The following is a 25,901-nucleotide window of genomic DNA, read 5'->3' as shown; positions in this document are numbered from 1 at the left end:
AAAATGAAACAGAGCAGTTTACTTTCTCATGTATGTGCCAATTGTAATGTTTAATATTCAACTGTCCAAGCAGCAAATCACATTCAAGAATTCTTACCCTGTCAAACAGGAAGTGAAAAGCTCTAAAATCAGAACACTTTGGAAAATATTTTGTCTAGAGTGAAGAAAAGATTGGGGCATACACATGAGATAAAGACCGAGCTAATATATCACGAACAAACTATAAAAAGCATTTGTCTGAAAAATTCATTAAGCATAATGGTGACATATAAGAATGCACTATCTATTTTTAAAAAATGTATTTTCAAGCACTAAATCTGTTATTCAGACTCGAGTTAATACTCAAATCAACACTAAAAATCCTAATTGGTCACACTGTAATATTGAATGGGCTTTCTAACAGCAATGTGAGGTGATGGTCTTATGTTATTGTCACTGGGACATAAAGATTCAGGTATTGTGTGGGGTACCTGGGTTCACATCCCACCTTGGCAGATGGTAAAATTTGAACTCGATAAAAACCTGAAATTACGAATCTAATGGTGGTCATAACACCATTGTCCATTGTTAGGAAACCTTTTGGTCCACTGCTGTCCTTTAGGAAAGCTCACAGTCTTCTTTACCAGATCTGGTTGATTTGTGACTCCAGACCCACAGCAACAGTGTTGACTTTTACCTGTCTTCTAGGCAATTAGGGACAGACGATGAATGCTGGCTAACCAGTGATTAAATTTTTTTTTAAACCTTGCTACATTTCAGCCATTTGAGTTACAAGAGAATGAGCCTGTATGAGACCACAGCCTGATCTAAGTTGGGCAATGAGTGACACTGCAACTTCAAGATTTACATTCTGCTCTTGTGCTAAATCCTGAAGTTATTGTAATTTCAGCAGGTCAGTGGTAAATGTTGGTAGATTGCCATCAAAAGAAATCGCACAAAATCTGGATGACTAGGCTTGAAAAGAAATTGGAACATATTTTGTAGATGTTTCATCATAAATTTGATTTATTTTAGAAGTGGTGACTAAATGTAACTAATGTATGAAGTATTTTGAGGTTAGCAAATCATTAATTTGTGGATTTTAAATTAGTCAGGTGACTCTATTTGTGCAAATCCAGCAAAAGTCTAGGAGAATGTACGTGGGCGCATGCGAAGGTCCTGGTGTGCGGACAGATTTTGAAATGGTTCATCTTCGGAAAGTGCCAAACCAATATAATCATTTGTCTGGTCTACTAGATATTTTTAAATCAAAGATTGTAAGTACTTTTGAAATGCATTTTAACTGATCTCTTGAAATATACTTTTCTGGATTTCATTTGAATGATTGTTTCTTCCAACTAATTTTTGTTTTGTGACTTGCACATATCTCATATATAAGTTTAAATGGGGCAATTGTGGGCAGTGTGGTTGGTATCCTCCAGGTTGCTGCACAAATTTTTTAAAAACCAACCTGTTCAGATATATTACAGCACCCTTCCAAGGCAGATGTGTCTTAAAACCAGACATTTGAACCCAGAATTAGGGACACTTCTACTGTATCGCAAGACCTCTACTAAAAATGTATGCTAGCCAGCATTTAATCTTCTGATCCACAGTTGGGCACTTTCTCTGTTGTGCCACTGGTCAATTGAGGATCCAGATTAATGCACATGTGCACACTTGCATTGAACAATGATTGGAATTATAGAATTTTGCAATGCAGAAAGAAGTTATTTGACCTATTGTGCTAGTGCAGGTTCTTTGAAAAAGAAACTCTATTTAGTTCCATGCTGTAAGCTTTCCCCATTCTCTTTGCCTTCTACTATTTTCTTTCTGAAAGCCGGGTGGATGCTGCTTCTACTATTCCTGTTAGAATTTTGCAAATGCCAACAGCTTCATTTTTCATTTTGTATGATTTTAAATATGGCTTTTGATTGGAAATTTGCTGGTAGTTGACTGACTTTTCCCATTTGCTAAGAAGCAAAGATCATTAAGAAACTGATCAGTTTTGAAAATCTGATACTTTTGGCTCTTCCAGTAAGAGCCAGTTTCTCTAGTCTCCCCTCTTGAATAAAGATTTATCCTTCATATTATGTTGCTAAATCTTTTCTGTGCTTTTGTTATCTTGAGATCTTTCCCAAAGGAATGAATTTATAAACTAAATGAAGAAGACTTGATGGCCAAAGGGCCTTTTATCCATGCCGTAAACCTCTATGACATTAAGTTACATTACTACTTTCAGTGCCTAAAATATGTGTGTGATTGCAGAGAAAGTGAGTACTAATCCTTTGGCCTGATTTATACTTGACTGTCACTAAAGTTGAATTCTTAATATAGTTATCTGTGGAGGGTGAAGTAATACAAAATACATTTTAAGTGATTGTCAGAGACTTGTGTGTTCAAACTTCTTATCAGCTTCTGAAATAGTTGCAAAGTATGACACAACTTGATTCACTGGATGCCATGTTTGATAGATTATGTAAATAATCACCTTTTTAGTTTTGCAAGATTGGTTGGCAAATTGCAGAAGGAGAGCACAAGATGCACAAATTCCTCTGCCACCTTCCCCCAACCTTCCAACCATCGCTTCTCAACTGGTTCACCGGCAAAGAAAAGAATTCCACCTATTTTGTCCATCTAATAGTTTCATCCCACAACAAATCTGAAAGGGTGCAGAAATGATTTACAAGAATGTTGCCAGTGTTGGAGGCTGAATAGGCTGGAGTTATTTTCCCTGGAGCATTGGAACCTACAAATGACCTTAGAGGTTTATAAAAGCATGAGGGGCATGGATAGAGTGAATGGTCAAAGTCTTTTCCCCAGGGTAGTGGAGTGCAAAACTAGAGGACACAGATATAAGGTGTGAGGGGAAAGATATAAAAAAGACCTAAGGGGCACAGTTTTCACCCCAAGTGTAATGTGTGTGTGGAATGAGCTACCATAGGAAGTGTTAGAGGCTGGTACAACCACAACATTTTAAAAGGCATCTGGATGGATACCTGAATAGGAAAGGTTTCGAGGGATATGGGCCAAGTGTTGGCAAATGTGACTAGATTAATTTAGAATCTCTGGTCAGCGCGAATGAGTTGGACCGAAGGGTCTATTTCCATGCAGTACATCTCTGACTCTAAATACAAAGAAAAGCTTTTATTTCCATTCTATACTTGCTTTCAAATCCCAGATCTTAAATCAACAGACATTCTTTTCATTTATCTGTTGATCTATAGACCAAAAATGTAAATAGAAAAGTGATTTAAGTTGCTGCAGTGATTTACTATAATGTGGTATTTGTGAAACACCACAGTACTTCCATTTCCATGTTCTGTCTGTGTAGTTATCTAGAGTAGTCCTTTTTATTTTGAAGTGAACTTCTGCTGACAGGACACTGGATAAGAGTTGTTACTTGTGTCTTAGGAGTGAATGTCAATGGTGTTGAGAATGAGGCAGATGTTGAACTCTTAAGTTGCAGGTTTTGACTCATCCTGTAGACTATGAACTATCTGCTGGTGTAGCAACAGCTTGGCTGGCCCAGCCTGCCTTGAATAGGTACTGGGGTAAGGGTGGACAAATAATATGGAAGCATAATCAGTTCTGATATAATGTGTGTTTCTTCAATGCAAATTGGCTTTAATGCAGTTGAAGAATTTAGACAGTTATTTGTGGAATGTGAACTTTCCTTACATATGTTGGCTACAATGCGATTTCAGCCCCATTTGTTTAAACAGCATATCTATTGCATGATTTTCTTATAACACAAGATCACGTGAGAACAGGACAACTACATTATACCCCAACTGACTTCCTGATCGACAGCAACACCTTATATGGCCAATTCTGTTTCTGGATTCTTTGGTGCTCCTTCTGATTTGTAGAGGAATTCCATTTCTTTCACCTGCGCTTTCTTCTTTGTGACCCGCCAAAATGCTTATTGCTGTTTTGAAATCTTCAAGACTGCATATATTTCAGCTGATGATTCAGTGGGATAGGTATGTTTAAGGGTTGTTGCTTCTACAGAGGATTTTTTGAAATGAGTTCCATAAGGGCTGAGTCTGGAAGCACAGACACAAAAAAGGATGCCAAGGAAGAACTTAGTATTATAATAATATTATAACTGAGGCAAGTGTTTCACGTGGCTCCACATCTTCTGGAAAGATTATGTAAATCCTGTGGTAGAATTTTGCATTGCAGCATATATAAGAATCATTGGATACTAATTATAATTCCTATCTAAACCTTGTATCCTTCTCCAGTTTCCATAGCCTTTTAAGATAGCTTGCTCGTTAGTGGATCGGGTTTCCTTCTTTAAGGTTTATACCCCTCCTGTTGTTTAACCATAGTGGGCTGCTTTTACTTGTAAATTCATAAAAGATAAAGATTATTAGCCATTGATATGTTACATTTCAAAAGTCTTTCATGCAAGTGAGTGGACATTGAAACCTTGGAAGTTTACCACTATACATGCTTGTGCTTCAATAGTGAATGAGGTTTCAAAGGGAACTTGCGTCTATGTATTTTGATCAATATTATATTTTAAGAGGTTGAAGCTGGGGTCTCTTGCTTTCTCTTTGTCGTTGTTTTTCAGAGAGTGATAGAGCAGTAGAGCATGGAAATAGTCCAACTCCTCCATGCTGACCAGATATCCTAACCTAATCTAATCCCATTTGCCAGCACTTTGCCCATATCCGGCTAAATCCTTCCTATTCACATACCCAGACAGATGCCTTTTAAATGTTGCCTCCAACTCTTTCCTCTGGCAGCTCGTTACAAAATACGCATCACCCTCTGTGTAAAAAAAAAAGTTGCCCTCGGGTTCCTTTTAAATCTTTCCCCCTCACCTTAAAGCTATGGCATTTAGTTTTAGACTCCCCTACCCTGGGGAAAAGACCTTAACCATTCACCCTATCAGTATCCCTTACCTTTAAGGTCACCCGCCAGTCTCCGGTGCTCCAGGAAAAATAGCGCAGTCTATTCAGCCTCTCTGTATAATTCAAACTCGGGCATACAATTCTGAGCTCCTATGAGATGCTGCCTGGCCTGCTGTGCTTTGACCAGCAACACATTTGCAGCTGTGATCTCCAGCATCTGCAGACCTCATTTTTTACCTTGGTTATTGTTGCATTATTTTTCTTTTTCCTATCCTGTTAATGCAGGTTGTTTGACCTTGTCTCTGAAGGTCTCTGCAGGTACAGAGTTTTTTTCTTGCTTCAGTCACTTTACTGTAATTAATTTGAGATATGCAAGGTGCTAAAGGGGATTGACAAAGTATACATGAAGATGGTGTTTCTTCATTTGGGTCAATCTAGAATGAGAGCTCATAGTTTTAGGATAAGGGGTGGCAGGTTTACAAAAGTGAGTTGATGAAGAATTGTTTCTCTTTAAGGGTTGTACATCTGTGGCATTTACACCCCAGAGTGTAGTGGATCCCTGGACATTGAGCAGGAGGAAGTAGATTTTTTAAATTAGTAAAAGGTTGAAGTGTTATAGGAGTTGAGGCTGAGTTTAGCCATGATTGTATTAAATGGCGGAACAGACTTGAGGGGCTGAATTGCCGACTCCTGCTTGTAGTTCTTATGTTCTTGTGTAAAAAAAAGCCCTTTAGTTTTGCTTGGGACAGAATAGTGGCCGTAGGTGGGTGTGGAGTGTTATTGTTTAATTGATCCAGGGCCCTGCAGGCAACTTTCCAACTTCATTTATACATTGTATTGTAGAGAGGGAATACATACTATTGAGAAACACCGAGCATTCAATTATCTACAGAATGTACTTCAGCTCATCCAAATACCTTTGCTTGTGTCTTAGCCCATACCAAGTTCATGCATTTATCATGCCTGTCTTCACATTGGCATCTGGTCTGTAATATTTTCTTTAAAGTGACAAAAGCAAATCGTGGAAAGCTGAAGTAAGAACAAAAAAGATAGAAAAGCTTAGGACTTCAGGTAGCATCTGTGGTGAGAATGAGTAGGTTGCCAGACTTGCTGAATCTATCTGTATTCCTGATGAAGGGCTTTTGCCCAAAACGTTGATTTTCCTGCTCCTTCAATGCTGCCTGAACTGCTGTGCTTTTCCAGCACCACTCTAATCCAGAATCTGGTTTCCAGCATCTGCAGTCATTGCTTTTACTTTGTTGATTTTAACCTTACTGTGAATCCTCTTGCAAGGATGCCTGCCTTGAAGAAGATTTCCTCCTCTCTCTCTACAAGAATCTCAAGGAGTCCCTCTCCCACTGCAACTCCCAGGCCATTTCCTCTGCCCTGAAGCTCTTCAACCATATCCTGAAACAGCCTACACTATGCTACTTTCTCCCCACCCCCACCCTCCTCTTATTTATCTCTCCACCCTTTAGGCACCCTGCCTGTATTCCTGATGAAGGGCTTTTGCCCGAAACGTTGATTTTCCTGCTCCTTGGATGCTGCCTGAACTGCTATGCTTTTCCAGCACCACTCTAATCCTGAATCTACCTATGCTTCTCTGTACCTGCACTTGAGCGCTATGACCATTCGATTCAACAGCCAGTTAGTGAGCTTTGTCACTTACACAGGTGAAGCAAAATTTACATCTGCAACACAATGCTACACTTCAAACTCAACTTTTGATTTGGTGCCCATGCCCCTCACACAAACCTCTCTCTGCTTGGCATGTGGAAAAGTATCATTGTTAAGTAATAAATGTATGTTGAGTAGAGTTCATTTATACAAAAAAAATTGTTCTATTAAAATAATCTGTAAAACTGTTTTATAAAATGGGAAATGATCTCCAAAGCAAAAATGTTGAAAACACCTACCTTTTTATTGCCTTTAGATCCTTTTAGTTTTTTGAACCTGTTAGTTTGAGATAAATTTGCTGATGTTTTTAGCTCAGGTGGAGTGTCTTCTATATTGTAAGAAATTTAAATCTTTTCTATTTACTGATGTGTTCAATTGGAGGTATAGCTGCCTATGTGTCTTTTCTCTTCTAGGGATGCCCCTTGACACCTTTGCCCCCAATAAGTGTAGCTATTCGGTTTACATATGTCCTTCAAGACTGGCAACAATACTCCTGGCCTCAGCAACCTCCAGGTAGGAACATGGCAGATCGTATTTAATGGCATAGACTGTAAATATGTATCTAATTATTCAGTTTAAAGTTTGGAGTTGCGTTGGTTGTCATTGAACAAAGCTCTCTTTCTCTGCACTATCATTGAATTAAAAACACAAACAGCAGGTCATAATTCTTTTCATGTATATATTTGTGGAAAGATGGTGGCAGAATTGCAATATCACTTGTCTAATAGTCCAAAATCTTTAGGCTAGTGTTCTGGGACATGAATTCAAATCCCACCATGGCTAATGGTGAAATTTGAATTCATTAAAAATCGGAATAAAAAAACAGCCTGATGTCAACTGTGTAACTATATAAAAGCAAATTACTGCGGATGCTGGAATGTGAAACCAAAAGAGAAAATGCTGGAAAATCTCAGCAGGTCTGGCAGCATCTGTAAGGAGAGAAAAGAGCTGATGTTTTGAGTCTAACTGGCCCTTTGTTAAAGCTTTGACAAAGGGTCAGTTAGACTCGAAACATCAGCTCTTTTCTCTCCTTACAGATGCTGTGAGATCTGCTGAGATTTTCCAGCATTTTCTCTCTTGGTCAACTGTGTAACCACTGTCAATTGTTGTAAAAACCCATCTGGTTCGCTAATGCTCTTTAGGGAAGGAAATCTGTCACCCTCACTGGTTGGTCTACCTATAACTCCAGACCCACAGCAATGCGGTTGATTCTTAACTGTCCTGTGGGAAATTAGGAATGTTTAATAAATGCCAACCTAACCAGCGATGCCCACATCCCATGAATTAAAACAAAATTACCTTTACGCAAATTTTTTTCATTCTTTCGTGGCGTGGCGGTGTTTCTGACAAAACCAGCATTTGCTGCCTGAATTGTCCTTCAGAAAGCGGTGAAGAACCTGCTTCAGGAGATCTATACTAAATATGCCCACAATGCTATTAGGAGCAGAGTTTCAGGATTTTGATGCTGCGACAATAAAGAAATAGTGATTTAGTTCCATAAGTATTTGGTTCTATGTCAGGATGGTGTGTGGCTTGGAGTGAAACTTGGAAGGTGGTATTCCCATATGTCAACTGTCTTTATTGTTATAAACTGTTAGAGGGCCCAGGTTTGGTTAATGGTCCCCAGTGAGGCATGGTATGTTGTTGTAGTCCATCTTGTATATGACACAAGATGGACGACAACATTTGCTAGTTTTGTATATATCTCACTGTGTATCAGTGGTGTAAGGTCTGAATTTTTACGGTGGTGGGTGAGGTGCCAAGCAAGCAAGCTGCTTTGTCTCGGAATCTGTTGAGCTTTTTGAGTCTGAGGAAGCTCCATTCATTTTGACAGTTTGGGCTGAAAGGCCGTTTCCATTCTGTCAACCTCTATGACTCTATAAATGACGAGTCTTTCAGCACACTTCTGACTGTGCTTTACAGATAATGGGCAAGCTTTGGGGAGCTGAAAATATGTTGCTGGAAAAGCGCAGCAGGTCAGGCAGCATCCAAGGAACAGGAAATTCGACGTTTCGGGCATAAGCCCTTCTTCAGGAATCAGGGAAGCTTTGGGGAACCAGGGGCTCAGTAACTTGCCACAGAATTTCCAGTCTCCAATTGGTTCTTGTAGCCATGGTAAGTAAATGGTCGATCCAGTTCAGTTTATAGTCATATGGTAATTCTTGGAATGTTGACGGTAGGCAGTTCAATGGTAGTCATTCCAGTGAATGTCAGTGAGAAGTGATAGTCTGTATTTAGTGCTTGTGACAGGACTATTACTTGACATTTTTCAGCCCAAGCCTGAATGTTTTCCTAGTCTTGCTATATATAAAGGAGTTGGGAATGCTACTTTATTTATTCACTCATGGCACATGGGTGTCACTGGCTGGCCAGCCAACATTTATTGCCCAAGCCTAGCTTTTCTTAAGGTGGTGGTGGTGAGTTCCCTTTTTGAAATACCGCAGTCCACTGAGCATAATGTAAGTATCTCCACTTCTGACTTGATGAAAAGATGGCCACTTTATGGAAGAAGATAGTTAAAACTAGGATATTAGCCTGAGGAACAGCTGAACTAATAACCTGGGGCAGGGATGATAGATCTTCCACAGCCACAGTCCTCATCCTATGACTTTAAGCAGTGAAATGTTTTCCCCCGAATCTCATGGTGTTCAATTTTGCTGGGGCTGAAATAGAAGACTTGCCTTGACAGAACCCAACCTGACTATTAGTGAGCAGGTTATTGCTATGAAAATACCATAAGCACTATCAAAGTTCCCTTCCATCACTTTTCTGATGATCAAGAATAGTCTGGTAGTAATTTGCATGATTGGATTTGCTGTGGTCATTGAGTATAAATGCCTGAGCAATTTTCTACGTTGCTGGCGGCGCTACTGCTGTGGTGTCGTTGGTGAACCGAGTCATTGTAATATTCAGTATACTCTGGTTAGTTGTTGAATTGTCTCCAACTTGATGTAAGAGGAGTGCAGAGATTTAATATAATCAATGGTTGTGGAATCACCAGTTGCATGATTCTGCTGTTTGGCAAGCAAATAATCCTGTGTTGTAGCTTAACTAGCTTATTACCTTATTTTCTGGTATGCTTGATGCTGCTCCTGGAATGGTATCCAATGAAGAACATTGAATTGAATTGAATTTATTGTCACGTGTACCAAGGCACAGTGAAAAGCTTTGTAGTGCGAGCAATACAGGCAGGTCACATAGTTAAATAGCATAGATAAGGAAATGATAGGTAATCAGTAGCAAAAACAAAAACACAGGTACAGGCGAAAGCTAAGACTTTGTGAGTCCATTTAGTATCCTAACAACAGTAGTATAGAAACTGTTTTGAAATCGGCTGGTGCGTGTGTTCAGGCTTCTGTACCTTCACCCCTTGCTTGATAGTAATGGTACAATGAGGGATATGCCAGGCTGTGAGATTACATTTACAGAATAAAATTCTGCTGATAGCTGACTGTTAAAATGCTAAATCTCTTTGAATTTATGGTAGTATTGCCATGCAATGCCGTGGGGGGTATCCTCAATGTAAAGATGGGCCTTTGTCTCTAAGGACTTTGCGGAGTCATAGAGATCTGCAACATAGTAGAATCCCCTTTGGCCCATTGCATCTTGCTGGTCAAATAACCTCCTAACTATTCTAATCCTATCTTCCAGCAGTTTGTCCATTGCTTTGTATGCCTTGACATCACAAGTGCACGTCTAAATGCAAGTCTTATTATATAAGGAGCATTTGAGGACCCTGAGTCTTTACTCAAAGGAGTTTAGAATGATGAGGGGGAATCTCATTGAAACTTACAGAATACTGAGGGCACTGAAAAGATGTTTCTACTCGTAGGAGAGACTAGGATTCACTTTGGCCTCCGAGTGAAGTGACAACACTTTACTGCTGAGATAAGAAAGGATTTCTTCAGCCAGAGGATGGTAAATCTGTGGAACTCATTGCTGCAGAAGGCTGTGGAGGTCAAGTCATTGAGTGTGTTTAAGACAGAGATAGGTTCTTGATCAGTAGGAGAATCAAGAGTTACAGGTAAAAAGCAGGAGAATGGAATTGAGAATCATCAGCTATGATAAAATGATGGAGCAGACTCAATGGGCTGAATGGCCTAATTCTGCTCCTCTATCTTATGGTCTTATCCTGTCATGCATAGATGACTCTGTGACAGGTAGATTGGTGAAGATAAGATTCAGTAGGTTTTCTTCTCTTGGTTCCTTCATCACCACCTGCAGTCCCAATCCATTTTTCAGTTCCAGATTTATTAATTGAATAAAAATTTGCTCAGCTGATAGGTTCAAGAACATAACCTATACCCTCAGCATTAAAATCAAAATATTGATGATGATTAAAATGTGAAACCAGCGCAGAAAATGCTGGAGGAATTCAGCAAGTGCAAAGAGAGAAAAAGCATGAATATTTGAGTCCAGTATGACTCTTCAGAACTTTCAGTTCAGACATGCTGTTTGATATGCAGTCTTTAGGATGTATGACTTACATACCTAGCACCTCTTAGACAGGGAAATTCATTTACCACATTATTCATCTGTGTGATGGACAGATCATCTTTTTGGCTTGTGGGCAGCATTCTATTTGTAGTGAACACCACTAATGTTACTGCATAGTAGCAGTGTGAAACAGCTAGCTTTACCTGTTGCTCAAATTTTTGAGATACATCCAGTTTTGCACTTTGAAATAACGTTTAATAATACCAATAACAGTAGAAAATGCTGGAGTTACTCAGCAGATCTGGCAGCAGTGCACAGAGGAACTGAGTTAATGTAGGAGATCAAGCGTTTGCACATTATACAGTGAGAGATCAGGGTAGCCATTGTATTGCAAGTTGTCTTTGCACCCTCTTTCAGGAAGAAGCATGCATGGTGAGCAAATGATTGGGGTTCTTATTTGAGGCTGTTGATGATGATGTTTCTTTAGCTCATGGAACTAAGGAATCCTCAAGTGTATATTGAGCAATAAAGGTAGGCTACATTCCTTCTAATTTTTCCAGCTGCTTTACAGACTTCTGAGGTCTGCGTGTGGCAGTGGCTGGAGAACCCAGAAGTGAATATGTTGGCCTGCCAATCTGCAGACTGGCTGAGTGGCTGCTTAACTTAGAACAATAGCTGCCACTAGTCATCACCCATGCTTATGGCTAATTTCTCGATTAGCAAGCCAAAGAAAGCGAGCTCATTGGAAAGTGTGGGTGGCCCAAGATGCACAAAAATAAAATCCCTTAACTCCCGATCATATTTATGGCTGGTTCTGCAGCATTAATTGCCCATAGAGTTAGATAATGTGCTACAAACAATTTTGAGCAACACCTCCTTCAAATATTAAGGATTCAGTGTTCAGGAGTTTATTTGACATTGCTAGCTTATTCACTGATGTTCCACTCAAGGCACTCATTGACATTTGCATGGCCGGTTACTTCATGGCAAACTAAACCCCGAATTCAGCAACTCACGCAGTTCAATTCAGTTTTACCAACACTATATGTTCTCGAATACATGGTGCTGCATGAGACCCAACTATGCCCAGCTCTGTAAGGTCCCATGAACTTGTCTTTGATTCAGTGATATTTAACCTCCTACCCTTTGGAATGTTTCTGATTTGTAGATGATACTTGTGTTATATTTGTATCCTTCTGTAAATTTTATAATGGATTCCATCCTGCATTCAAATGGTGTTCTTCCAAATGTCTTGAGAAGTACTGTGTCCATTTCTGGTTGCCCTGTTCTAAGAAGGGTATCATTAAACCAGAGAAGGTTCAGAAGAGATTTACCAGGATGGTGCCAAGTATGGAAAGTTTGTGTTATAAAGAGAGGCTAGATAGGCTGGGATATTTTTCATTGGAGTATCGGAGGTTCAGAGGTGACCTTATAGATATTAATAACCCTACTGATGCTCATGATTTTAATGGTAAATGTCTTTTCCCTAGGGGACAAAGTTTTAAGATGAGAGGAGAGAGACTTAAGAAAGACCTGGGAGCAAATTTTTATACACAGGATGGTTTGCATACGGAATGAATTCAGAGGAAGTAGTGGATGTGTGCACATTTTAAAAGATACTTAGATAATTACATGAATAGGAAAGGCTTGGAGGGAAACCGGCCAGGAGAAGGCAGGTGGGAGTGGTTTAGTTTGGGATTATGTTTGGTGTGGACTGGTTGGACTAAAGGATCTGCTTCCAAGCTGTAGGAATCTATGACTCTGAGTGCAAGGCGATAGAAAAACAGAGTTAATGGTTTGGGTCCAGTGTAACTGTATATCACAGCAGTGCTTTTCACAGTACTATATTCAATCCATTTGCAAGCATAACAGAAACAAAAACAGAAGTTGCTGGAAAAGCTCAGCAGGTCTGGCAGCATCTGTGAAAAGAAATCAAGTTAACATTTTGGGTCTGGTGACCCTTCCTCAGTTGATGGTAGCTAAGAAAATGTCAGTTTATATGCAGAAGATAGGGTTGGGGGAGGGGATAAGGAGTAAACGTTAGATAAGGAGAGAGTTCAAAAGAGAAAAGAACAGTTGGACAGAAAAGGTGGTCGATAACGATTAGGCTAGGTGGATGAATAGTTGTTGATGGAGACTGTTAGTGGCTAACAATGTGTGTAATGGCAGACTGTGTGATAGGAGGATAGGAGACTAGCCTAGGAGGCTAGGACATGCACAGTTCAGGCCCTAAAATTATTGAACTCAATATTGAGTCCAGAAATCTGTGGAAATTGAGGTGTTGTTCTTCCTACTTGCTCTGAACTTTGCTGGAGCACTGCAGCAACCCTGAGACAGAGATGTTGGTCAGGGAACAGTGTGTTGTGTTAAAGTGGCGGGCAATGGGAAGTTCAGGGTCCTTTTTGTGTGCAGAAGGTAGATTTTTGCAAAATGGTCACCCAGTCTATGCTGCTTTTACCCAATGTAAAGGAGACCATGTGATTCATAGAATCCCAATAGCATGGAAACGGGTCATTTGGCCCAACAAGTCCACACCAACTCTCTCTCTGAAGAGTATTCCACACAGATTCCCTAACCTATTACTTTACATTTCCTGTGACTAATGTACCTAACTTACACATCCCTGTACACTATATGGGCAATTTAGCATGGCGAATTCACCTGACCTGCACATCTTTGGACTGTGGAAGGAAACCCACACAGACATGGGGAGAATGTGCAAATTCCACACAGGCAGTCGCCCGAGGCTGGAAGTGAACCTGGGTCCCTGGCACTGTGAGGCTGCAGTTCTAACCACTGAGCTACCATGCTGCCAATTGGGTAGCGAATACATTAGACTAAATTGTGAGAAGTGCAGGTAAAGTGCTGCTTCACCTTGAAGGTATATTTGGTTGGATACTGAGGAGGGGGGAAGTAAATGGGCAGGTGTTACACTTGCAGCAGTTGCAGGGGAAGGTGCTGTGGGACTATGGTGCAGGAGACGGTGTTGGCAATAAAGGAAGAGTGGACCAAGATGTCCTGGAGTCAACAGTGCCTATGGAAGGTGGACGAGGGAAGGGAGGATAATGTGTCTGATGGTGGCATCTCACTGGAGGTGTCGGAAATGATGGTTGATCTTCTGGATGTAAATGGTGAGAACCCTGTGGGAAGGAAGGGGGGTGAGAGTGAAAATGCAATAGACGGGCCCTGTTGACAATGGTGTTGGGGAATCCTTGGTTGATGAAGAAGGTGGACATTTTGAAGACTCCCTTGTAGAAGTTAACCTCATCGGAATATATGAGATGGAGGAACTGAGGAAATGGAATGGAATCTTTACAGGAAACTGGGTGTGAGGATGTGTTTTCCAGGTAGCTGTTGGAATTGTTGGGTTCACAGTGAATATTAGTGGCTAGTCTATCCCCACAAATCGAAACAGATGTCGAGGAGGGGAAGGGAGGAGTCAGAGATAGACCAGATGAAAGTTAGGGTGGGGTTGGAATTTTGAAGTGCAATCAATTAACTTTTCCATTTCTGGATGAGAGAGGGAAGCAGCACCGATAATATCATTGATATATCGGAGAAAGAGTTATGGCAAGCATAATAGTTCAGGCTACTTGTTCAAATTTGGCTGTTTGAAATAGATTGTGATAAGTTATGGACATGGATAATACTGTAGTTTTGAATTTCTGCAATTTATGCAACATTATGACCTTCCCTTTCGCCCTTCCTAATGTATATTTTGAAGCTGTTGCCTTAGTAACACCTGGTCCCTTTCACAGTTGAACATTATATTGCAATTTAATTTTGTCAATAATAATTGCATATGGCTATGGATAGATGTTGGCTCCTCTGATCTTAAGGTAAACATTATGTTTTAAAGGCCTTTATTTCGGTATGTATTTTTCTTTATAGAGGTGTTAAGAATTTGAAATTTTCTGCCATAGGTTGTTGAAACGCCATCTATGTATGTTTCATGCTTTCATGGGAGGTGGGCGCTGCTGTCTGGCCAGCATTTTCCTTGAACATGGTGACGAGCTGCCTTCGTGAATTTGCTGTGGTCATGTTCTGTACATAGACCCAGAATGCCCTTAGAGAACTCCATGATTTTGACCCAGTGATAGTGAAGGAACAGCAATATATTCTGAAGTCTGGACAATAAGTGGCTTGGAGAGAATCTTGCAGATGGTGATGTTTCCATGTATATCCTATATTACAAGGGATTTAATTACCTGGAGAAAGAGGAATAATAAGGGGAAAGTAATGCTAGAAAGCATTAGACCAGATGGTCATGGATTAATTATTAATGTGACTTTTTGGGCAGAGTTGGCTGTTCTTGTACAGCAGCAACATTCCCCACGGTGAAGCTTAATCACATTTTAAAAGAATATGCATAAATCTCGTAGCTCTGACCTTAAATGAAAGGCTGTGTAGTTATTGGCAAGTTTTATGACAATTTTGAAGTTTGAGCCATGACTGAGTTGGTATTACTCTTTCCATGCAGTCAGAAAGTTATAGGTTCAAGTCCACTTTCTTTGGGTCAACAGACATCTCCCCATCATAGAACATAGAACATAGAAAAATACAGCGCAGTACAGGCCCTGCAGCCCTCGATGTTGCGCCGATCCAAGCCCACCTAACCTACACTAGCCCACTTTCCCCCATATGCCCATCCAATGCCCGTTTAAATGCCCATAAAGAGGGAGAGTCCACCATCAGTTAAATGAGAAGTTGCACAAGAGACCTTGGATTATTATGGAACCCGAGACCAAATGCAACTAAAGGCATGAGAGAGTCATGGGTGAGGTGCCAGTTTGATATGATCTGAAGCTAGGTCCCTTGATTGGATACATTGTAAGAAAGGGTTGTGTAAAGATTTGTAGCTCAGGTACTGGTTGTCATAGTTGTGGGTATGTTCGCTGAGCTGGGAAGTTGATTTGCAGATGTTTTGTCCCCTGTCTAGGTGACATCTTCAGTGCTCTGAAGCTTGCTGTGAAGCGCTGCTGTATTGTGTCGTCTTGAATTCATTTGGTTCTGTTTCTGCTGCGTCCGGTTGCCGGTTCCGCTTGCTCGTTGTAGTGTCCGTTATATTGGGGCGAGGTTAATGTGCTTGTTGATGGAGTCCGTGGCTGAGTGCCATGCTTCTAGACATTCTCTGGCTGCCCTATATTTAGCTTGTCCTATGATTGTTGTGTTGTCCCAGTCGAATTTGTACTCCTTGTCATCTGTGTGTGTGGCTACCACAGCTGGTGGTGGCGTTTCGTGGCTAGTTTATGTTTGTGGATGTGGATTGATAGTTGTCTGCCTGTTTGCCTTGTGTAGTGTTGCATGCAGTCTTTGCATGGAATCTTGTAAATTACATTTGTCTGACGCATGATGGGTTTTGGGTCTTTTAACCTGCTGAGTTGTTATTGGAGTGTGACTGTTAGTTTATGGGCTGTCCTGAATCCCAGTGATCGGAGAAGTCTTGCTGTCAGTTCCAAGACGATTTTTTTATGTACAGTAGCGTGGCTGGTGAGTTAGGTCATGGCATGTCCTTGTCATGTTGTTTGTCTCTTAAGCTTCTGGGGATGTCCGTTTTCGGCAAATACCCTGTAGAAATGTTCTTCCCTTCGTAGGTTCAAAGTACTGTATTGTGTTGTATTCCCTTTTAACAGGGTCCTAATGCAGCTTCTCTTGTGTGTCTGGGTGGTTGCTGTTGTAATTCAGGTCCTGGGTCAGTGTGTGGGGCTTTCCTGTACACTTTTGTGGTGCATTCACCATTCTGTGTTCTTTGTATCAACACATCCAGGAATGGGAGTTGATTGGTTTCCTCCTCTCTCGTAAATGATCCCTGTGAGTATGGTGTTGATAATCGGGTGTATGTTCTCAATTTCTGTTTTCTTAATGATAACAAAAGTATCGTCTACGTGTCTGATCCAGAGTTTGGGATGGATTTGTGCTTGGGCACACACTCCGTGCAGTTATCGCAAGAATTCCTAGACAACATCAAGATCATAAACATAAGCAAGGACGTAACAATGGTGTCATTTGATGTAACAGCACCGTTCACTTCAACTGACAAAGCTCTAGCCATCAGAGACAATAGTCAACCTCCTGGACAAGCAGAACAGGCAACATAATGGGAACCTATCAACAAGGACTGTATACTCAAACTACTAGACCTGTGCTTGATGACGCACTTCTCATTCACCAGCCAAATATGAGTTGAGAGTGTGGTGCTGGAAAAGCACAGAAGGTCAGGCAGCATCCGAGGAGCAGGAAAATCAATGTTTTGCCTGAAATATCGAATTTTTTTTTCCCAGCACCACACTCTCGATTCTAATTGCCAGCATCTGCAGTCCTTGCTTTCGCCTAAACAAATATCTGAATAGATCAATGGAATATCTATGGACTCACCCATTTCATAGGAGAAGCAGTGATGCAAAGGTGGAACAAACAGCCCTCCCACCGAACCGCCATGCTCGGACAACAACTTATCAGACAAAAGACCCTATAACCATCATGTGCCATCCTGTAATTTACAGGATTCCCCACACAACACTATATAGGGAAAACAGGCAGACAACTAGCAATCAGCATCCACAAACACCAACTAGCCACTAAATGCCATGACCAACTGTCCCTAATAGCCATCACAGAGATGACAAGGACCACAGATTTGACTGGGACAACACAACAATCCTAGAACAAGCTAAACATTGATCAGCCAGAGAATTTCTAGAAGCATGGCACTCAGCCGCGGACTCCCATCAACAGTTACATTGACCTAGACCTAATATACCGGCCACTACAATGAAAAACCAGAAGCAGCAGAAACTGAACAAAATAAATTCCAGAAGAGACAGTACAGCAACACTTCACAGGAGGCCCCAAAGCACTGACGATGTCACCTAGATAGGGGACGAAACATCTGCAAGTCAACTTGCCAGCTCGGCAAACATACCCACAAACACAACATTGTGTGAAAGCCAAGTAGTGCCTGTTTAATCCCTGAGTTACCACTAAATCAGGATAGATTTACAAACTTGGGTATCAATTGGTTCCTCAGTCGAATAGATGTCTTCTGGTTGCTGAGAATTCCAGTTCAACCCGTTCCAGCTTCATTCATTCAGGGAGATTTTGTTGCCAGTGGGGATATTGAAACGGGCCAGTTGAGCAATTAAATTCATCTAGTAGTCATGTATTAAATCTCGCCCAAAGCATAAAAATCAAAACTGATGTTTCATTTGCAGATTAGGTGGATTGACCATGCTAAATTGTCCATTACGTCCAGGGATGTGCAGGCTAGATGGATTAGCCATGGGAAATGCAGTGTTACAGGGATAGGGTGGGGGGTGCTCTTTAGACAATCAGCATGGACTGTAGGATTCTATGAGAGAAGTGCCACTTTTTGGATGGAACATTAAATCGAGGCCCCATCTTGTCTCCCAGGTGGATAGAAAAAGCTTGTATGTTACTATCCCTCAGTCAACGTTGCAAGAGCAGATTATCTGGTCATTATTACATTGCTATTTGTGGCAAATTGCTGTGTGTAAATTAACTGGCATGTTTTCAATATCACAAAGCAATTAGGTTGAAAAAGCATTTGAAACGTTGTGGAAAGCTAGATACATGCCCAAGTCTTTTGTTTCTACAGTTAGTACATCATTTGTGTTCCGTGATGTTCGTGGGTACCAGTCAGAGGTAGAGCTGCTGAAAACAAGACTAAGGGGAGCAAAATGATATCATTACGAGCCTAAATTCTATGAAAATCATGAATAGTCAAAAAAACTGATGTGTATGGGATAAATCTTAGCTTACCAGACATTATTCTTGGACCTGATTTAAGTTCTATGGTATTGCTGTATTTTATCTAATGGACTGGATAATTCAGGAATTTAAAGTAAATTCATGTAAGGTAGATGTTATTCAGCTACATAAGACTTTGAAAGTTTCTGACATCTTATGGGAGCGAATTGCCTCATACAAAATTTTCCTTCATGTATAGATTTTGATGCATTGGTTGGAGGAGAAGTAGGTGGTCTAGAATTTGGAAAATTACCATTTGGAGCATGTGAAGACCCTATAAGGTAAGGCTGTGCCATTCCTTGATGCAAAAAGCAGTATATAAAAATAAGGTTATGCTTGTTCTTATTTTCATTTCTCTGATCCTGAAGTATGTTGTAGTGGAAGAAAGGTTTTCAGTTTAATAAGTTACGTTTTGGTAATTAATCTTGTTTGCCTACCTGTTATCAGTTAAAGTGTTCTACCACTGGACTAGATCAAGATAATATAACCTATTTAAATATAATTATTACTACCAATTATAAACAATAGACTGAAGCATAAACATAACTGCTGAATATAATACAACCTCAGTGTCTGTGCCCAGCATGCAAAGATGATCAATTTTGCTACAATGAATGATTCTGGTGCTACAAATCTTTGAGAGGTTTGCTTAAAAGGCTGCTTGTCTCTCCTTATTAAGTTTTTCTGAAGTTCTTGCACAAATATTCCATGCAATCAATTTCAATACTTTTCCCTTGACTTGTCTGTCTCAATTTCTGGTGATAAACGATAACTAATATGTAAGCCCATTGACTTAGATTCTGTAAGGACTCCATTCTGTTCGCCAGAATCCTGATTCTGTGTTACAACTGTTCCAAAACTAAATCATGCCATAATACTGTTTCTGAAATGTCATTTTCTTTTGTCCTTAACTGAGGCTATCCTGTCTGTCCTGTCTGTCCTCTTTCAGTGTTTGACAAGGCCCATGCTGCTTGCACCACATATTCCACACATCTGCTGTCACCCCTTTTTCATGTCTGAAGACCACAATGGGGTTTTCCTTGTCCTCACTTTGCACTGCACAGATCTTTGTGTTCAATGGATAGCTTTTCACCAACTCCTTCATGATGCCACCATCATATTTTACTCTGTCCAACTGTTTTAGCATTCCTAATGGACAGTTCCTTCTGTGATACCTTGGTCCAGTCATCTGTCAACTCTGTTGCCTCTAACATCTTCTGTTTACCTGCCACTCAATTCTTCATCTTGTCCTCATGTTAATATTTCTGTCCTTGGCCTGCTGCACAGTTCCACTGAAACTCGAGCTAAGCTTGATGAACAGGACCTCGTGTTTTGAGAGAATCTAACGATCACCCTTTGACATTTGACATTATTAACATTGCTGAATTGTCTGCTGCCAACATTCTGAGGGTTACAGTGACCAGAAACTTGGTACTGTCACACTAGGGGCATGTCCGATGCCTGGAATACTGCAGCAAGAGCACTTCTTGACTCATCAAAGACTGTCATTGCATATAATGCACAAGATAGGATCATGGAATGCTCCACTTTTGCCTGGATGAATGCAGCTGAAGCAGCTTGATATCATCCAGGACAAATCAGCCCACTTGATTGGCACCACATCCATAAACATTCACTCCCTCCAAGCCACCCACCATCCTGATTTGGAAATATATCGCTGGTACCTTCAGTGTCGCTGGTTCAAAATCCTGGAACTTACTTCCTAAAGGAATTTGTGGGTCTGCATACACCACACAAGTGGAAGCTTACTAGCACCTTCTTAAAGGCAACTAGGGGTGAGCAATAAATGCTGGCCCAGCCAGTTATGCCCTCATGTCATGAATGGATATAAGAAAAGGAGATACACACAGTGTAACCTTGTTTTTGAATGTTTGAATTTCTCCTTGACTTTGAGCAACCTATTAAAGTATGATTCTCTAATATTCTGCTATCTGTTTCTTCCAGCAATTTATGGACCCTGATATTACTGTCTAACATTCCTCCTTGGTTCCCATGTCCGTGGAGAATTGGTTTAAAGTCATCTGCCCCAGAGCTAGTCATTTTGACCTCAGTTTTGTTGCCTTTCTCCTGGACTATGTTTCAAGTCATGAATTTATCTGTCTTTCCCTCGTGTTTTTATACACACTTGTCCCTGGTAATAATGGAGTAATCTAGAAATTACTACATTTGATGTCGTGCTTGCTGGATTCCTACCTGTCTCCCTACATTTCTAACTGCAGGGCTACATCCCTCTTCCAACTTACATTATTGTTGTTAACATTGACCAGGATGTTTGGCTGATCACCCTGCTCTGGAAGAATGTCATGGAGCCAATCTGTGACATTCTTGATCTCATCACCAGAAAGTCAATATACCATCCTGGAGTCACATCTATGGCTGTTGAAATGCCTATCTGTTCCCCAAAAATGAATCCACTGCTCTTCCTGTCTTCCTATTTTTAAAACATTCATGGGATTTGGGTCAGAATTTAAGATCTGTAGTTAAGTGCCTTGCAGAAGAAGCAGTGAGCTGTCTTGAGTTGCTGCAGTCCTCTGGGTGTATGGGCACCCAGATTGTTGTTTGACTCTACAGTGAACGAATGTTGAAATAGCACCAAATAAGGATTGAGAGGGATTTGGAAGGGAATTTGCAGGTGTGGTGTTCCTATGCACCAGCTGCCTGTATCCTTAGAGGTAGGAGTCATTGTAGGTTTAGAATCTGTTGTTGAAGGAGCCTTGGTGTCATGCCTCCTGTTCAGGTGGTTTTCCTGTAGTATTACAGGCTTAATATTTGCTGTACTCCTTTGAGGATTATTGTCTTCACTAGGTATTCAGAATGCAAAACTGATTCTCAAGTAGGAACTCATTGTACTCTTGTAGTACCTGTCTGGTGGTCACCTATTCCTTGCCTGCCCAAATCCTCTGAATCTGTGATGTAGCTACCTGTCTGAACTTGCTTGGGAGTTGCACCACTCCAGTTGCTGTTCAAGTTCTGACACATGGAAATCACGTTTCTGCTTGAGTTTGTATATGTCAGCAATTTATGCCACTTGCCAAAGAATGGGCATTCCTTATGGCTGAGGTGTCTTGCAACAAATGAAGATTATTCTTCTAATTACTATGAGCAGAAGATTAGAGGTTAATGAATTTAACAGTTCTCCAGTGATGTAGCTCTTTGATTTTTATTTTCAAACTCCATCCTGTATTGCAGCTTTGTCTCATGGAAGCTAGCAAAGATAGAAAGATAAAAGAAGTCTCTCCCTCCTCTCCTTGCTTAATCCCATACTTAACAAACTCTCTAATTCCACTGCATTTAATCCCTTTATTTGTGCTACCAAGATTCAGATTATTAGTGTCTGGCATTGACCGAGTGTTTTTCGGCCAACTGTTTAATGAGCTAATCTCACCTTCATTCCAGCAGAGAGCTTGATTAGATCAATCCAAACCTGGAAGAAATGTAAAAGAGTAAATTTAAGTAAGATAAAGGGTTTAAAGCGGTATGGGCCACATGCTGACAAATGAGCTAGGTCAGATTGAGATGGCTGGTCAGTATGGATGAGTTGGACCGAAAGGTCTATTTCTGTGCTGTATGACTCTGAATCTATGACAAATTGCAAGCAAGCACAATGAGATTTTTCAAAAAAAAGTTCATCCCTTAAACATTAACTGTTAAAATAGTAAACAGTTAATCTAAAAGTTTAAAACTCCTTTACTCACTAAACCTTCAGGAATTACACTTTGTCCATTCTGAATATCCTGAAATAGTTCTTTAAGTATCTGTCACTGTATCTCAACTGATTTATCCCTATCAGTTTCTATTAGAGTCATAAAGATGTACAGCACGGAAACAGATTCTTCGGTACAACTGTCCATGCCGGCCAGATATCCTAACCTAATCTCGTCCCATTTGCCAGCACTTGACCCATATCCCTCGAAATCCTCACTCTACATGTACCCATCCAGATGCCTTTTAAATGTTGTAATTGTACCAGCCTCCACCACTTCCTCTGGCAGCTCATTCCATATGCGCACCGCCCTCTGCGTGAAAAAGTTGCCCATTAGGTCCCTTTTAAATTTTTCCCCCCTCACCCTAAATCTATGCCCTCCAGTTCTGGAATCCTCTACCCCAGGGAAAATACCTTACCTGTTTACCCTATCTATGCCCCTCATGATTTCATAAACCTCTATAAGATCACCCCTCAGATTCTGACATTTCAGGAAAAACAGTGGCAGCCTGTTCAGCCTCTCCCTGTATGCTGAAATCCTCCAATCCTGGTAAATTCCTTGTGCAACGTTTCTGAACCCTTTCCGATAGGATAGAGACCAAAATTGCACGCAATACTCAAAAAGTGGCCTAACCAGTGTCCTGTACAGCTGCAACATGACCTCCCAACTTCTATTCTCATTGCTCTGACCAATAAAGGAAAGCGTACCAAATGCCACCTTCTTTACCCTATCTACCTGTGACTCCCCTTTCAAGGAACTATGAACCTGCACTCCAAGGTCTCTTTGTTCAGCAACACTCCCTGAGACCTTACCATTAAGTATATAAGTTCTGCTCTGATTTGCCTTTTCTAAAATGCAGCACCTCACATTTGTCTAAATTAAACTCCATCTGCCACCCTTCAGCCCATTGACTTATCTGATCAAGGTCCGGTATACACTGAGATAACCTTCACTGTCCATTAGACCTCCAATTTTGGTGTCATCTCCAAAATTACTAACTATACCACCTATATTCACATCCAAATCATTTATATCAATGATGAAAAGCAGTGGACCCAGCACTGATCCTTGTGGTACTCCACTGGTCATAGGCCTTCTGTCTGAAAAGCAACCCTCCACCACCATCCTCTGTCTTCTACCTTCAGCCATTTCTGTATCCAATTGGCTAGTTCTCCTTGTATTCCATGAGATCTAACCTTGCTAACCAATCTACCATGAGGAACCTTGTCGAACGCCTTACCGAAGTACACACAGATCACGACCACTGCTCTGCCCTCATCAGTCCTCTTCATTACTTCTTCAAAAATCTCAGTCAAGTTTGTGAGACATGATTTCCCATGCACAAAGCCATGTTGACTATCCTAAATCAGTCCTTGCCTTTCCAAATACATGGGTCTAGATTAGAGTGGTGCTGGAAAAGCACAGCAGTTCAGGCAGCATCCAAGGAGCAGTAAAATCGACGTTTTGGGCAAAAGCCCTTCATCAGGAATATAGGCAGAGAGCCTGAAGGGTGGAGAGATAAATGAGAGGAGGATGGGGGTGGGGAGAAAGTGGCATAGAGTACAATAGGTGAGTGGGGGAGGGGATGAAGGTGATAGGTGGGGGGGTGGGAGGGTGGAGTGCATAGGTGGAAAAGAAGATAGGCAGGTAGGACAAGTCATGGGTACAGTGCTGAGCTGGAAGTTTGGAACTGGGGTGAGGTAGGGGAAGAGGAAATGAGGAAACTGTTGAAGTCCTGCACCAGTCAACCACACCATCCTGTGACCCAACATTTCAACTCTCCCTCCCACTCTGCCGAGGACGTGGAGGTCCTGGACCTCCTTCACTGCCACTCCCACACCACCAGACGCCTGGAGGAAGAACGCCTCATCTTCCACCTCGGAACACTTCAATCCCAGGGCATCAATGTGAACTTCAACAGTTCCCTCATTTCCCCTTCCCCCACCTCACCCCAGTTCCAAACTTCCAGCTCAGCACTGTCCCCATGACTTGTCCTACCTGCCTATCTTCTTTTCCACCTATCCACTCCACCCTCCTCTTCCCCCCCCCCCCCCGACCGATCATGTTCATCCCCTCCCCCACTCACCTATTGTACTCTATGCTACTTTCTCCTCGCCCTCCTCTCTTTATCTCTCCGCCCTTCAGGCTCTCTGCCTGTATGCCTGATGAAGAGCTTTTGTCTGAAACGTCGATTTCACTGCTCCTTGGATGCTGCCTGAACTGCTGTGCTTTTCCAGCACTATTCTAATCTAGACTCTGGTTTCCAGCATCTGCAGTCCTTGTTTTTACCTTTCCAAATACATATACAGCCTGTCCCTCAGAATTCCCTCGAACAGCTTGCCCACCACCGACGTCAGGCTCACTGGTCTATAGTTCCCAGGCTTTTCCTTAAATAGTGGCACCATGTTAACCAATCTCCCATCTTCTTACACCTCACCTGTAGCTATACAAATATCTCAGCAAGGGGCCCAGCAATCACTTCCCTAATTTCCCACAGATTTCTAGGGTACACCTGGTCAGGTCTTGTGGATATATCCACTTTTATGCATTTTAAGATATCTAGCACCACCACCTCTGTTATACGGATATTTTTCAAAATGTCACCATCTATGTCCCCACATTTTATATCTTCTTGTCCTTCTCCACAGTAGTCACTGATGCAAAGTACTTGTTCAATGTCTCCCCCATCTCCTGTGGTTCCACACACAGGCTGCCTTGCTGATCTTTGAGGAGCCCATTTCTCTCCCTCAATACCCTTTTGTCCTTAATATATTTATAAAATCCCTTGGGGTTCGCCTTAATTCTATTTTCCAAAGCTATCTCATGTCCCCTTTTTACCCTTCTGATTTCCCACTCAAGTATACTCCTACTGTCTTTTTACTCTTAGAAGGATTCACTCGATCTCTGCTATCTATACCTGACATATGCTTCCTTCTTTTTCTTAACCAAAACCTCAATTTCTCTTGTCATCCAGCACTGCATACACTTATCAGCCTTGCCTTTCATCCTAACAGGAATATACTGTCTCTAGACTCTAGTTATCTCATTTTTGAAGGCTTCCCATTTTCCAACTGTCCCTTTACCTGCAAACATCTGCCCCCAGTCAACTTGTAAAAGTTCTTGCCTAATCATCAAAGTTGGCTTTTCTCCAATTTAGAACTTCAACTTTTAGATCCTGTCTACCCTTTTTACAACACTATTTTTAAAACTAATATAAGTATGGTCGCTGGCCCCAAGTGCTCCCACACTGATACCTCAGTTACTTGCCCTGCCTTATTTCCCAAGAATAGGTCAAGTTTTGCACTTTCTCCACTTGGTACATGCAGCTACTTAATCAGAAATTTTTCTTGTACACACTCCACAAATTCCTCTCCATCTAAACTCATAACACGATAGCAGTCCCAGTCTATGTTTGGAAAATTTAAATCCCCTACCTTTACTAACCTATTAT

At 41.2% G+C, this 25,901-nt stretch overlaps 1 protein-coding gene across 2 annotated transcripts in view; it reads left to right on the top strand.

Annotated features, from left to right (window-relative positions):
• The window catches only part of rab3gap1 (RAB3 GTPase activating protein subunit 1), an 89,489-nt gene that overhangs the window by 23,471 nt on the left and 40,117 nt on the right, over positions 1 to 25,901 (top strand). For both annotated transcript variants that reach the window (XM_060827132.1, XM_060827131.1), the window contains exons 7-9: positions 1,091 to 1,256; positions 6,935 to 7,034; positions 18,925 to 19,006. In XM_060827132.1, coding sequence (XP_060683115.1) covers positions 1,091 to 1,256; positions 6,935 to 7,034; positions 18,925 to 19,006 — 348 coding nt within the window. The remainder of the gene's footprint in view (positions 1 to 1,090; positions 1,257 to 6,934; positions 7,035 to 18,924; positions 19,007 to 25,901) is intronic.

Source organism: Hemiscyllium ocellatum, chromosome 7, assembly GCF_020745735.1.
Source record: "Hemiscyllium ocellatum isolate sHemOce1 chromosome 7, sHemOce1.pat.X.cur, whole genome shotgun sequence".
In the NCBI taxonomy this organism is placed as follows: Eukaryota; Metazoa; Chordata; class Chondrichthyes; order Orectolobiformes; family Hemiscylliidae; genus Hemiscyllium; species Hemiscyllium ocellatum.
The sequence above is the reverse complement of the archived record's forward strand: the minus strand, read 5'-3'. Positions and strand labels throughout refer to the sequence as shown.